At 29.8% G+C, this 15430-nt stretch overlaps 1 protein-coding gene and 1 non-coding gene across 2 annotated transcripts; both read right to left on the minus strand.

Annotated features, from left to right (window-relative positions):
* Window positions 1–3038: 3038 nt before the first annotated feature.
* Window positions 3039–5063, minus strand: LOC129890326 (BOI-related E3 ubiquitin-protein ligase 1-like). The gene is made up of 3 exons (XM_055965894.1): window positions 4541–5063; window positions 3919–4244; window positions 3039–3819 (listed from the first exon to the last, which is right to left on the minus strand). Exons 1-3 carry the CDS (start codon window positions 4728–4730, stop codon window positions 3304–3306), a joined length of 1032 nt encoding a protein of 343 aa, XP_055821869.1. The 5' UTR covers window positions 4731–5063; the 3' UTR covers window positions 3039–3303.
* A 9768-nt stretch (window positions 5064–14831) lies between these two features.
* TRNAM-CAU (transfer RNA methionine (anticodon CAU)) lies at window positions 14832–14903 on the minus strand. The gene has a single exon. It is a non-coding gene; the product is annotated as a tRNA-Met (tRNA).
* Window positions 14904–15430: the final 527 nt, after the last annotated feature.

Here is a 15430-nt window from a genome sequence, read left to right on the forward strand (position 1 = left end):
ATTTTGTGCGAATAATGCTAATCCAACTTATCAATTACACAATAACTTTTAATATATAATGCTAGCTATCGTATATTTTTCACATAGAAAATCTAAAATTCAAAATCTTTAGTTACACAAATTTCCTAAGTTAAACAAAAATACACATTTGCACTTTAAACTTTGCAAACAACTTTTTGAAGGCTATGATGAAAAGGATGTTTTTGAAAGAATTAGAATTTTGGCACTAAAGTGGACCAGGAAGTGACTAAGAAGTTTGCAATAATTAAATGATATCATTTAACTTTGAGTTTAAATTTTGAAAATTGATTGGCTGTGAGTATTCATACGTGTTTGTTCCACTAACACTTGCAATATTTTGGTATGACACAGAAAATAGGATTTTATTTCCATATTTGTTGAGATTATAATGCTATGATTTATTATCCTCAATTATGTAGTACTTTATGATTTGTCGATTCATTGCATTAAGAAAGGATATATATATAATCAATAAAGAAAATTGAATTGGTACATCATATGATATCTCATAAGTGATGTCAGAGAACAATTCCCCTTGTCAAACATTTTTCAAATACTTATATCCTACATTGGAGATGATATCATACAATGGTTCTAGTATTATAAAATTATACATGTATGATGTATAACAATAATAAAAATGCAATCAAGGGAAGTATAAATTTAAGGGATGATAACATCTTTTGTTCTTCCATTATTGGTAAATTCTAATTATGATCATTAGGTTATATGACTCAACACATTTCACATTCCGTAAGTTCAAATGTGTAATTTGATTCTTTTATGTAAGAAATATATAATATTTGAACTATTTTTAGAACTACATTACCCTTATATATATGTAGTTAAATGATGGAACGTTTAATAGCTTTTGAAAAATTAAGAACGGGGATGAAAAGAAAAAAAAAAGGGATTAGGGGAGTTTATGACCCGGAGTCTAATGGTTTGGAGGACGTCGATGCTTTGGATTATCTGATTTTTCTTTTTTTTTTTAATCTGCCATTATTCACAAGCAAATTTGTGAGCCAAAAAACCCAATTTGGACGCCTCCTTTCTTTATTTAAGGAGATTTTATTCAATTATGAGCCCCGATACGGAATGGAGTAAAGAAAGAAGAATACACATTTCAAAGTAATTGAAAGTTAAATGTTTTATTAGCCCACAAAATAATAAGAATTTCAAGTTTTTTCCTTAATCGACTTCAACAATTAATCCATCGTATTATTCTTTCTTATTTTCACTATTCAATTTGTAAAATTCTAAAACTTAATTGTTTTTGTTTCTTAATTCTCCAGATTTCTCTTATCCTAACTCTTGGGGTTATGAAACATAAGAAATCTCTATGAAGGGACATATATCATTTAATTATATCAAAATATTTTACGCATTTATTAGGAGAAGAATATATTTAATTTGAGATTTGGATAATGCATATATCAAAGGGACCCCAAATGTCATAAATTAAGAATACAAAATACAGTCAGATTTTTTGTATTTTATGTTCTTTCATCAAAAGAAGTGACAGGAAAAATCCACTTGGGATGAGGTTAAACATCAAGTGGAATAGTCATTCATCAACATCCTTTCAAAATGTTTTAGTGGTTGTGAATCATTGCTACTTGAATTGTGTTGAGCTTTGCTCTATTTTAAACATGTGATTAGGGATGGAAAATAGATGGACTTGAATTTGAACAAATTAAAATAAATTAAAATTATTAAATAAATATGTTAAAATAAATTAAGTTATTAAAAAAACTCCCCATCATGACATAAATGGGAAAAGTTCATAAATAACTACTTTTAATCTCGTTATTGAAAAACTAGTCATTTTTTCGAAAATTTTAGAACTCCAAAATAAATAAATAATGACTATTTTTCAAAAGCATAATTGAAAAGTGATCAATGAATGTTATATTTACCCGATTAAATTTAAAGATCCAGCATGATTTTTCTTGGTTTTGAGTCCCAATTTGGTTTCCAAAAGATATAATACATAAAGATATTTAAATTTGGACTCAACTGATAAATAAATATTTTAATTTTGATTATGCACATCTAGACACCTAAATCCTTCTTCATCATGTCAGTTGAATACTCTAACTTACAAAATGATCATTTAGACACCTCCAAATTTATGTGTCACATCAGCGTCGGGTGACCATGAGATATAATAGGGACAAATTGGATCTCATCAAAGATGTGATGATAGATCTTATATACAAAACTCATTAAGAATAAAAGAGCTTTTGTTTTTTTTATGTAGTCAAAGAGTTGAACAATGGTTTTTTTCGTGTTGTCAAAGATTTGAACAATGAAAATAGATGGCGAGTATTTGAATAGCTTACTAAATCAGCAACAGTAGAGTAAGCTTCCATATTCATGAAGGGCTGCTTTTTAGCAGAGGAAAACTTCTATCCTTTTTTGTGACTTGACTCAAGCTCATCATACATAATTAGATTTCATCTTCTTTGTGTTCTATTGATCAGAAGTATCCAACAACGCCTTGCCGTTTTTTCACCTCTATTGTTGAAAATTCAGGATCCATTGGAGAATCTATTTTAGACCCACCTATCGACCGTAAATCTATCTTACTCTTCCTTGGTCTCTTTCATTTGAGAAAGATACTATTTCACCAATCGAGTCATATGTATCTAACATATTCTTATCTAATGATTTTTCACAAAGTGATTTAGTTGTCAGTTGGGATCAAATTAAAGTGTTTAGATGTGTTTTCTCAAAATTAAATACGTACTTATCAATTGAATGTTTGTTTATGTATTATGTCTTTCCTAAATGAAAAATCAATTTAAAAGAGTAAAAGGTATTATTTTTTTTACTTGACAATCATGAGATAAAAGGGAAAAGTTCACAAATAGCCGCTTTTAACTTTGTAATTGAAAAATAGTTACTATCATATAGTTTAAAAACTCATAAGTGAAGCTTTAGAAAATGTTCTTTTATCCACTATCATGAGATAAAGTGGGAAATTTCACAAATAGTCATTTTCAACTTTCGTAATTAAAAAATAGTCATTGTCCAAAATTTCTAAAAATCACAATTGAAACCTTATGATAATAACTATTTTTCATAGACCCTATTAAAATGTGGCTAATGAGTCGTCTTCATAGGGTCTCAACGATCTCCTTGGCAATGTCCAAAACATGATGGACCGGATCGATCAACTTGAGGAACTTATTGTGGAGATAGGTTTTGAATATCTATTTTTACCCAATAAAGTTCGAAGATGTTGGGCCTAGAATTGGGCTTTTCCATTTTGGACCACTAACAAAGAAAGACCTCAATACTTGAACTTCTAATGGATCTACACAATGGGCAAAATTGGGCCACAACATCACATTCTATACAAAGACACAAATGCCTACACGGCAAAAGCACAACTGAAGCGAACCGTTTTCTACAACCCTTGCAACTCGACCGGCCGGTCGACTCCACAACCCGGTCCGGATCAACATACGCTGACTCAGCATCCTCCGCCTCACCACCGCCGCCGTCTCTCTCCGGCGGACTCATCCCGCCGCCGTTCATCATAGCTTGCTGCAGCTGAGATTGCAGCGTCGCCGCCGTAACTTCGTGTTCGCAAGCCTTTATTTGCCACCCACGCGCCTCCGCGATCAGCTGTGATGCACGCGCCTCCAACTCCGTATTCCTCCGAGCTGCTTTCTCCACCTCCGTTTCTTTCTCTTTCAGCCTCCTCGCCGTTGATTCCTCCACTGCTCCGATAAGCGCATGATAGTGACGATTCCTTTTCTCCTCTAACGTACGCCTCAATTGTTCTCCCTATATTGGCAAATTTACGCACATTACTTATTGGAGGGCTCGCGAGCTTTGATGCAACGGTAAAATTGAAAAGCTATCGAAAAGATTTCAAATCATTACCTGAACTTGTAGGAAATGATCAATTTCGTGTTGTTGTTGTTTGATATGAGAAGCTAAATAATCGTCAAGTGATGATTGATGCGGATAGAGATGAGAAATAGTGTGTTGTTGATGATGATGCCATTGATCTCCGAAAGCTAATTGAAGGCCAGTAGATACAACATTTGTCTGTTGATGGTGCTGCTGCTGCAATGAATTGTTGTGAAGTTGAATAAGATTGATGAGCTGCGGTTGAGATTGGATCGACATTAATGGATTCCTTGCCTCTGATGTTGTAGTAGTAGCTGAGGTATGTTCTCTTCCTCTTTTTCGCGAATTCACCCTAACTGTCATTGAACCAAACAAAAAACATAGAGATAACATCAGTTCCTTTTGCATTGATCAATCTATCAATCAATTAACTGGTTGAAGTCTCGAGTTCGAGAATGAAAATGAAAAAGAAAATCCTCTTTAACAAGTCATATTTAACGCGAATTCAGATTAATCTGAGTAATACTGAATATGACATTTAAATTTGTGTGCTAAATCCATTTACCACCCTTTAACACATGTTTCAGGATTCGAGCTTTAAGAATGAGAAGTGATTAACGCAACTTCAGATTAGTTGGGCTAATTGATATACCTCCTGGGTTGAATAACATTTGTGTAGGATCAAGAAATGATTCTTCACCAAAAACTTCTCTTGGTTGTTGTTGTTGTTGAGGTTGTACTACTACTAATGATAAATGATTATTGCCAATTTGGCTCTTTCCTTCTTCTACACTTCTATTTAGAAATAGAACATTTGATGGATATTGAGCTTGAACTGCCATTTTTTTTCTCTTTCAAAAGAATATGAATGAATGAAGGAAGGAAAGGAGGGAAAAGGACCTGATATACACTTAACTTTCGAATTGTAATTTAGAACTGATATATTTTTCGTGGTAAAAAATTCAACCTCGCAAAGTTGAATATATAAGAATTGCAATAGAGAAGTGTGATTGGTGGAGGTAATAGGGATAGAAAGAGAAGGAGAAAAGGTTAACAATAAAGGCCAACACATAAACAACATGAAAGAGAGGAAGATGCCATTATAAATCATGGTGGATTCTTCAATAACTCTTTAAATTCAAAAATAATCTCGAATCGTGCATTATTGAGCCTTAAAAATTTCTAGATTATTTTAATTATTTTTTTTGAACGATTTAGAGACAAGAATGAATGAGAAATAAGAAAATTTTGATTTTTGAGAGAGAGAGAGAGTGTTTTTAAAGAGAAAATAATGAATAACACTTTTTTTTACTTCAAAGGGGGAGAGATGTGATTGAAGGGAAGCAGTCCAAAGAGAGAAAGAGAGGGGTAGCCCCATATTTTGGTTCTTTTATTCCGTCGAGGTAAATTCAAAATTTAAATTTAAAATTTTATAATAACTCGATTTGTTGTGTTTAAAATTTGATTTGTTAAGGAGTGGAGCTGCAATTCTACTAATGAGACTGGCATAATTCAATATCTTTGGCCTCTGATTATATATTTGTGTTAAAAGTTTTATCTAATATGTTTAAGTAATTTTGAACTCAAAATCTTAGCGAGAATTTTAATACATATACTGAATTTGAATAGCTACTGAATTCGAACGAATTTATAATATATATATATATTTGTAATAGGAGCTATCCCAACATATTTCTTCTTATAGAGATTTGAAGGACCAAACATATATATTTTAATCAATTCAAAATTAACTATGTTTAATGATATATGATAAGGATTAAATCTATTTTTATTTTTCTTACTAATTAAGGATTAAAAAATGTAATTATTCTAAATTTAATTTTTTTTCAGAAATAAATCCTTCTCAAAAATGAGTTCTGCGATATGAAAATTTAAATTTAATCATATCAAAATATGAATATGAGACATCAAACAAAAACAAAACCAATTAATTAAGTCATGTGGCAATCTGATCAACAAGACACTTCTCATAATCATCTCCCACATGTGCTGCTGAGAACACATATGAAGTATGAGATAGGAATAAGAAATTTTTTAAATTTTTTATCGATATTTGATATTTATATTAACAAAATATTACTTTGATTATTGTATTATTTTATTTTTGATATTGTTCTTTTTTTTGTTTGTTGTATAACACTCTCATTTTCGCATTAATTTGTTGTTGTTATCACTCTCATATATGTATCCTTATTCAAACTGTTTGACAGATTTTATTTAAGCTGAGGGTCCACTGGAAACTGTCTTTTTATTTCTATCACAACTTTTATTAAACTTTATTACGGAGAGAAGATTTTGTATGTCTTTTGATATGTGTTATTTAAGTTTGGAGTTTTTTGAAAACAATATTTCTATCTCCGTTATGCAGGAGTAAAATCTATGTTCAATCTATCTTCTTTAGATCTTAACTGTGAAACTATACAACAACAACAACAACAACAACCAGTGAAATCCCACATCGTAGGGTCTGGGGAGGGTAAAGTGTACGCAGACCTGACTCCTACCAATGTAGGACGGTTGTTTCCGAAAGACCCTCGGCTCAATAGAAGCATAAAAAAGGTCAGACAAGAATATTAAAAGTAGATAAATAGATAACGAAATAATCAAAGCACAAAAAGCAGTAGGTATTATTAGATATTAACATAAATACCATAAATCAAAGTACAAGGAATCATAGTGCATTAATACGCCTACGGATAAGGGGGAGAAATGCCACTATGTGCTAGCCTTCTACCCTAATGTGTGTCCTCCACACCCTCCTATCTAAGGTCATGTCCTCGGTAAGTCGTAAATGCGTCATGTCCTGTCTGTGAAACTATATTGAGTATATTTATTATTATTATTTTTATTGTTATTAGGGGAAAGATTTATATTCCTAACTATAGAGGAAACTAAAACAGAAAAAAGAAGTATAGAAATATTATGATGAAGATGGTGTTTCGAGATTTTTGAACAAAGTTGTCTAGTAATACTTAATACACGTCTTAACCAGACCAAATAAATTGACAATTTAGACAATTAATTACTAACATGATATATTAACATTATAATTAACTTAAACAAGTGTTCACACTTTAGACAATTTGAGGTGGCCAAATCAATCCAATTATTTCTTGCTAATGTTCATGAACTTTCCTCTTAAGTTTTTTCTAATTTTCAAACATCAATTGCATGCACGTCAAAATTTTCCATCCATTTTTAAGCAAGTAGGACCTATTCTTGTTTCATTTGTCATTTATATTGTTGAAAACAAGTTGGTTGTCATACTTGTACTCTTGTTAGCACTAAAAAAAAATTATGGTGGTCCTTCATTTAATAATTATTTAAAATATTTTCACACGGTAATCGATACTTATTTTATGATCCTAAAATTATTTTGGATTCACATTATATAAGTCTCATTAAAGGGAGAAGTGTTGCCAATATCATCAACTGCTAGCTAATTTTCATTTTAGTGTAACTGATCGACATGCATACAAGCAAATATTTATTTTGAATTTGATATTTTTTTGCAAAAAAATAAAAAATTGAAATATATATTTATTTATTTATTATCATGAAAGTCAATTATACTTTAATTTTTGGTGTTTGTATGCTTGAAAAAAAATTGGTGCCTGTTGTCCAAATTATCGATTTGGTGTTAGATGGAGCTTTTTTCCTGAAGTAAGATGTCAAATATTTATAACGTCCTATCAAAATTATTTTATTTATGATATTCAAATTTGATATTTTTAACTAAAATTGTCGAAATCTTATTCATCCGATTATAATCTGAATAGTCTTCCAACAACTAATCACTTTTGGACTTTGTAATTATTTGGTTTAATTAGTTTCTTGACATATAGCACCGTCCTCATTCCTAACCTCACCATCTCCCCTACAACAATCTACCCACTAACTACGCCTTTCTTTGCACCAAAAGCACACCTCAAACCAAATCCATCACTTAAAACAATATGAATTAGCAACAGACAAATTACGTAGATAAACAAAAATAGTGATACTAGTTTTATTTAGCAATATATTTTTAAAAAATTCTATTTAGTTATGTGCGATAATAGATTAGCGATAAAATTCGTAGTCAATTTCATTTTTTTTGTTGTGACCATAGCCTTATGTTTAATTGACAAGTGGGAGAAACTTATATCCTCTCATTTTCAACCTTTTTCACCTTTGGAAAAAATTGAACACTACAAGAAAAATAATTATTAACGACGGAAAAATGGTACCCAAAAATCTATATTTGGTTCTTAATAGTTAATATTTGTATCGAGAAAAAATCTCCTTAATATTATGACATGTCAAAAGTTTTATAGTCACACAAATAGTATGACACATTTAATTAAGAGTTTAAGATCACATCTCTTAAAACTCTTATTTGTTTTTCTTTAATTCGTATTTAGTCAAATAGATTCACATAAATTAAAATAACGACAATATTTAGTTAATGCATGGTGCTTAAAGATTTTTAGTGGGGAGAAAAATAGAGAGGAGGACCGTTAATTAAACATATCTTGTGTACAAGATCCATCAAATTAAGGGGAAGCAATCAAAGAAAAATATGGCTAGCTTTTGATTGAAAAATCAAAAGAATAGATGGAAGTGGTGCAACAACCATATTTCCTTATCTTAATTAATTATAATGAGAAAGCAAAAGAAACATGTTTTTTTTTATCTCGATTATTGTATTATTTGTTGTAACTATTGTTTTTTTGTCTTGATTTCTTTATTATTGTCTTTTCTTTTCATACGTGATTTGTTGTGTTTTTCTTGAATCGAGAATCTTTTTGTAAATAATTTTTCTACCTTCACAAGTAGGGATAAATTTTGCACATATACTATTTTTTTTTTTCAAATCTCACTTATAAAATTACATTGTATATGTTATTGTTGTTATTGAAAGCAATAGGAAAAAAATAGCTAATAATGTTCTAATTAAGCTAATTAAAAGTTTCATGGATTTATGAGAGGTGTTTGACAAGTTAGATAGTGGAAATTATTGGTATTGATAAGCTCCACTTATTGATAAAAAAAACAAAAAAGCTTCAAATGAATTATTACCTAATTAAACAACACCTAGCATGACTTTGCTATTGTTTTCTAGGTGTGATATGTATTGTAGCAGGTGAGTGGATGATCACATGACCAAAGATTATGATGGTTGGGTAATTATTTTGATCTTCGTCCTTAATAAGAAATTTTGAGTTTGGACTTTGTGATTGAAGTCATTTTAGAAGAATGCGTTTTATCTTAAAGTGAGATTTCACAACATAAATTCAAATTAATTAAGCTCCTCTGTGAATAAGAATAGCAGGCTAAAAAAATAAAAAAAATAAAAAGCATATACATTATCACATCCATCCAATTTTTTATTTATTTTTTAATCATTAGTTTTAATTCCTTACAATTTAGCTAAGGTGTTAAAAGTATGTTTTGCCACTGGAGAAAAGAAGAATATAAGCTAAAGGGGTTATAACTTATCTTACTAATTCTTAGTTAAATGAAGTTATCTCAACGCTCACATGAGATAGTGGTGAGTTTCACGAACTTTAAGTTAGACCCACACATAGTTAGAGTGATTGGCCACAGAGCGGTACCATCCTACCTTCCCCACCACTTATGAGTGATCGTCCTACTACGATTCAAAATTTAATCAAATTAATGCTACTGTATGTATGTACTTTGTCATATTTTTGACAATAGAAGAATATTAATTAAGTAATAAATTTGATGAGAGTCACGAGAAGGAGCTACCAAGCATAAATAAGACAACTATTTTTTCAAAACAAGGTTAGGTAGAAACAAACATAACCAATTAAATATAATGTAATACGATACGATATGAATCGATCGCATCATATATACTTTTTAAAAGTTGTCATGTTATTTTTCACAGTTGTAACTAAATTTAAAAGTACATTAAATTTGATACTAGTATTAGTATATGGTCATATTAGACTCAACTTTAGAATTTAGAACGATCGACTAAGTTATTTGAAAAACATATAGAACAAGTAGATTTCGTGGAGTCACGCTCAATCTTGAGCACAAGAAGGAACATTAGAAAAATGAAAAAATAAATATACAAAGACAAATTCAAAAATATATATACATATATATATTTTAATTAAATAAAAATACACTACGTCTAAATTCTGAATTCAATGTTATTGCATATGGAATGGTGTAGAACATTTGAGAGTGGGTGGGGTGGGGTGGGGTGGGTGGGTCTTCTTTGTATTGTGCTGCACAGAATCAGAGATTTCCTGCTGCAAATCAAGAACCTCAGCAATCCCCACAAAGAAAAAATTAAAATCCTCAAAACAAAAAAGATCTTCTCAGAATTGGTGTATATCATCTCGTCGAAAAATTATTTTATGCATATAAAACGTAATAATAGTATATATAAGTCTGATAGTTACTTTTTATGGTATCTATTAACATTTTAAAAATATTATTAGCTAAAACTTCTTATTTCGCCACTTAATGTTAAAAATAGAGATAGATAGATCCATAAAATATTAATTGATATCTTTTTTGCTGAAAAATTATATACGTGTAAAAACATAAAAGAAAATTTATGTGAATATTCAAAATATTATTAGCTAAAATTTCTTATTTCGCCACTTAATGTTAAAGAAAGAGATAGATGTATCCATGAAATATCGATTGATATCTTTTTTGCTGAAAAATTATATACGTGTAAAAACATAAAAGAAATTTTTTGAAAATCTTCTTTCAGTATCAACTATATTTTTCTATATATTTTATTAAAGAAAGGAGCTGAAAGCACTTGACTATAGAGGAAAATGAGAAGGTTGGTGAAGTTTACGCTTCAACCTTTTATATATTTACTTCTTTATTTTTTAATTTTTTTTTAATGAAAATTCTGACGCCGATACTATTATCACCCCTTCCAAATAACATATATCATTCATTAATGTGGTTACTGTTAGTGTAATATACCACAAATTACAATAAGTTAAAAATAAAATGAATAAAAATATATTCAGACTGAGGCGCGGGTATCTCGCTCTCTTTACAGAGATTCAAACCCACTGCAGCATAATCTACACCGATTCAGCAGTATATCTGTTGACTTGTCCCCTCAAGGATACAACAGCCCAACAACGTTGTACAACTCAAGCAACTCCGGATTAGTTGAAGAGTTCAAAGCTCCGCAAAAGAACACCTTCCTTCAACATATAAATACTCTCTTTTATATAGTGAATATAGTTGAAGACTTAGAATATTTCCTTTGTCTCAACTCTCTCTTTCACTATTACACATTACAATATTTTCACACTTAACATATTCATCTCATCTTTTTTTTTTTCCATTTATTTCACAAAGGAAGAACCACCATTATTCATAGGTGAATAAGTCTTCCATGTAATCAATAGATAGAATGAGGGGTATTAATGTGGGTAGATGAATGTGATAGATGTTACATAAGTTACAAAAAACTAATGGTCATATGAGTTACAAAAAACTAATGATCATAAAAGTTACAAGAACTAATGATCATACAAGTTACAAAAATCGATAGTCATCTTCTACCACAATTTATACCCACTAACAAATGCACTTAATATTTTATTTTAATAATAAAATACATATACACCAACAGTCACAATACTTGAGTCAATTCAAAGACCCTACTTAAGGTTTGCCTTTGTGCTTCATAATCTTTTCTTCAAAATAAATGTTCATAGTGTGCCAAGAAAAACAAAAAACAACAACATGCATCTACCAAATCTAACATGTAATTTCAACATATATTTGGTGCAATAGTTACAATTTGCATGAATTCAACAATTTCTAACTTTTGTTTTGAACATGTATTTGCATTAAAAAAATTTATCTAATGTTTTTTTTATTTTTTATTTTTTGGTTGGAAATTATCTAATGTATACAAATATTTAGCTTGAAATTCAATTTATTGATTCGTTATTATTATATATTAATTTGAGATCTAGTGCAATAGTTATTTTCTTTAGGTATTAGGTCCCACTCATCATATGTCATTTTGAAAAAAGTAGCTTATCAATAAGTATTGTGATGAAATGGTAATTAATTTATTTTTAAATTAAAATCTTGAATTTTTAGACTGAATATAAAGCAAGTCATCTTTATTACAATATGCTTTACCCCCAAATTAAATACAAAGTTGTTTAAAATTGAACTATAATCAATAAGTCAATCGCAAAATTAGTTTATTGGCTTATTTATTTTGGGTTATCAAATTAACAGTTGGTGAACGGATTAAAATTGTATAGTTAACGGTTTGTCGATGCAGGGACGGATTACTTAATTTCTTTATTGGATAAACCGTTAACCCGTTAAGAATTATTGTATTTACAACTATAGAATTACCAGCTTAAGTAGAGCTAAATAAAATTATTTTATTTTATTAGAGATCAATATATTGGTGAGTGAAAGTGAAAGAAGGGAGAATGAAATGATTGAGTCAATACACCATTCGATAACAACCCGTTAATTATTAATCCAATACCGAACCAACTGATAGCTTATAGATATTGACTAGCGAATTAGTATATTAAAAAACAGATATACAATAAGTTAAACCGTTAAGCATTATTATCCGTTCAATTCATCCAATAAACAACCTACCCAAATATCAAATTTCGTAACACAAATTCTGATTGAGTCGAATTTCAAATGCTAATACTAATGAAAAACCAACAACAAAAAAGTAGCTTAAAGAGTCTGAAGAATTCCCCACAAATCCAGGCTTTAATTGCTGGTCCAGTGTTATGTATTGTCCATTTCCTCATCTTTTTTTAGGCCAGCAAGAGACTAATGATGTTGTGAACTTCAATAAATAACAAAGGATTAATTAGTAATTTCTAAAACAAACAAGTTGACATTATTAGAAATATTATCTATTATTAGTAAAAATTGTTTGTCTGTCCCTTTTTCTATCTGACACGTAATTAATACAAATTGATACTTCAGGATCTACTAAAAATAATTTTTCCATCTTATAAAATTACGAGTGGATCTATGTTTATCTTACTTTCCCTAGATTCCATTTGTCATATTACATTGATTATATTATTGTTGTTAACGTTCATTGCTTAAATGATCAATTATTTATTTAAAATTATGTTGTAAAATTATCTTTCTATATTTTGTATGTTAAGGCATATGGTCGATGCCTTAGAGAGTATTTATTGATGGAAGATGATATAGTGAAAGGTTGTCGATCCTTTGCAATGTTGAAAGCTAAGCAACGTTACGAAGTTGATTCATCAAACTCGAAAGTGATGGCTAACTAGGAGGGGCGGGGCCATATTAAGTTTAGGGGTTCAATCGAATCCCTTTCGATAAAATATTATACTATCTATACATAGATAAAATAATTTTTTATGTATATATAGTAGATGTCAAACCTCCTTCGATTAGTTTGTGTGTCTAGTCTTCAGATTTTGAATGCCCTTAATGAAAATTCTGGCTACTGCTAATTAGACTCACCACAAAATCACTTTTCTATAGATATAGATATTTCACATTAGGAATTAAATGCCAAAAAATCATCAAATCAACCAGAATGGTTGTTAATTAAGTGTGAAATGGCTATAAAAAGAGTAGCATATCTTAATCAAATTAAAATTAAACAATTTTAGTAAAGTATCAAAATGACCAACATCAAAACTTACTCATAAATAAGGGACCAAAAATTACAATTAATTAATTGCTAACACATCAATTATATATCATGGGGACCATCAAGAAGGACAAAAGGTGATTGATTAAAGCTATAAGAGAAGTGGAGAGATTTAATCAAGCAAAAATTGGCTGGCCATTTTCATGGAATTAATGAGTGTGTGTAGTCTTTGCATGTTTATTATTTAAATTTATTAGTATCATTATTGGCCATGATATATATATATATATATAATTAGGCAAAGGCAAGAAAATATCTATATGCATGAAATTATCAAACATGAGAAGTTAGGATTGCATACTTATATGCATGAAATAAATATTCCTTTCATTTTATTTTACTTGACACAATCTAACTATAAATTTAAGTGAATATATTTTAGTGGTGGTAGTGTTTAGTTCAGCTTGAGCTCAACTAATTCTATTGAGTGTTTGCTATCTCCCATTAGCATAGTTATTGAGTAATTTTATCATTAATATTTGGGTAGAGTGAATAAAATTATCTTGCATTTTTTTGTTAGGAATTTAATTTAAACTTGATACCTCATAATTTTTTATCTCACTTCACTGATCACTACATCACACCCATAAATCATAATATTTAATAATATAATTTGAACATATAATTTTCAATAAAAATAAAATTATGGGACCCAATTCTTTAAGACTCAAGATGCAACAAAGTTTAAAGTTGAAATGAGATAGGAATGAAATGGTAGGGGTCTCAATTCAAAGTCCATCTTCAAAAATTCAAACAAACAAATCCCTCTGCCACCTCAACCAACATAATTAATAAATGAGCTAGTCAATTTCATGATCTCCAATTTCTATATACCCACAACCTTTGTCCCCCACATCAACCCTAGCTACCTCCCTAATCAATACAATGCTAAAATGAGTGTCACTATTTCCTTTCCTTTGCCCTAAAGTTGTCCACCATTAGTAAAAATTTAGAGGTGTCAAATCGGCGAGTTGAATTGAATTTGGATGAGTCAATAGTTATTTGGGCTAAAAAGCATATCATAATCTAACCAGCTCAAATCTTACTCATATTTTAATTTCTTGAAGCTTTTAATTGAAATGATGACACATCCATAACTCGTGTGTCAGAAATTCTTTAAAGCCTAAAGAAAAAAAATGGCAAAGTCTTAAGAGTAAATAGTGAGGAAAAAAGAAAAAGCAAATGTTGGGAAAAAATTGAGTGGATGGAAGCCTTTGCCTCTAAATTATTCTATCAGAGCCAGGTTTCGATCCTGGGACCTGTGGGTTATGGGCCCACCACGCTTCCGCTGCGCCACTCTGATTTGTTGTTACTGATTTGCTTTTCTAATTATAAATCTTCTCTTTTGTTTATTCCCTTTAGTTGTTGACATGAAATGACCCGACCCATCTAAGATCTTAGTAGGATGTATAAGAATAGTGGTAAATATGATGTATTAGCTATGTTTGCGTTAGGTATGTTGAGATTATTTCTTATAAAGTGTTTGATTTGGTGTATTAAATAACATGCATTGTATAATTTCTATAAAAAAAAAAACTTATTGCAAATGTAGTGGAAAAGAATTTGAACGGTAATTGTGTCTTTAATCATGCTAATATATGCATTAAAATCATTTGCATTCCTTATACCATGTATTAGTTATAGATACCTTAATACCAAATAGAGTATATAATTAATGCAAGCATTAGTTATACATAAGTTGAAAAAAATGTATCAAACAAGATACTAATAAAACACAAAGCTAATGCATGCTATTTTTTTAAATTCACTCTATCAAACAACCCCTTCATGTAATCGTAACAGTTTGTAGTCATCGGTGTATAATCAATG

Source organism: Solanum dulcamara, chromosome 5 (assembly GCF_947179165.1).
Source record: "Solanum dulcamara chromosome 5, daSolDulc1.2, whole genome shotgun sequence".
In the NCBI taxonomy this organism is placed as follows: domain Eukaryota; kingdom Viridiplantae; phylum Streptophyta; class Magnoliopsida; order Solanales; family Solanaceae; genus Solanum; species Solanum dulcamara.

What these genes read in the sequence shown, in the direction of transcription:
- LOC129890326 (XM_055965894.1), bottom strand. Translation starts at nt 4,730, where the DNA reads ATGGCAGTTCAAGCTCAATATCCATCAAATGTTCTATTTCTAAATAGA. An exon ending in AATGTTATTCAACCCAGGAG is followed by an intron (nt 4,245 to 4,540) that starts GTATATCAATTA and finishes GTTCAATGACAG; the next exon opens with TTAGGGTGAATTCGCGAAAA. An exon ending in ATCATTTCCTACAAGTTCAG is followed by an intron (nt 3,820 to 3,918) that starts GTAATGATTTGA and finishes TTGCCAATATAG; the next exon opens with GGAGAACAATTGAGGCGTAC.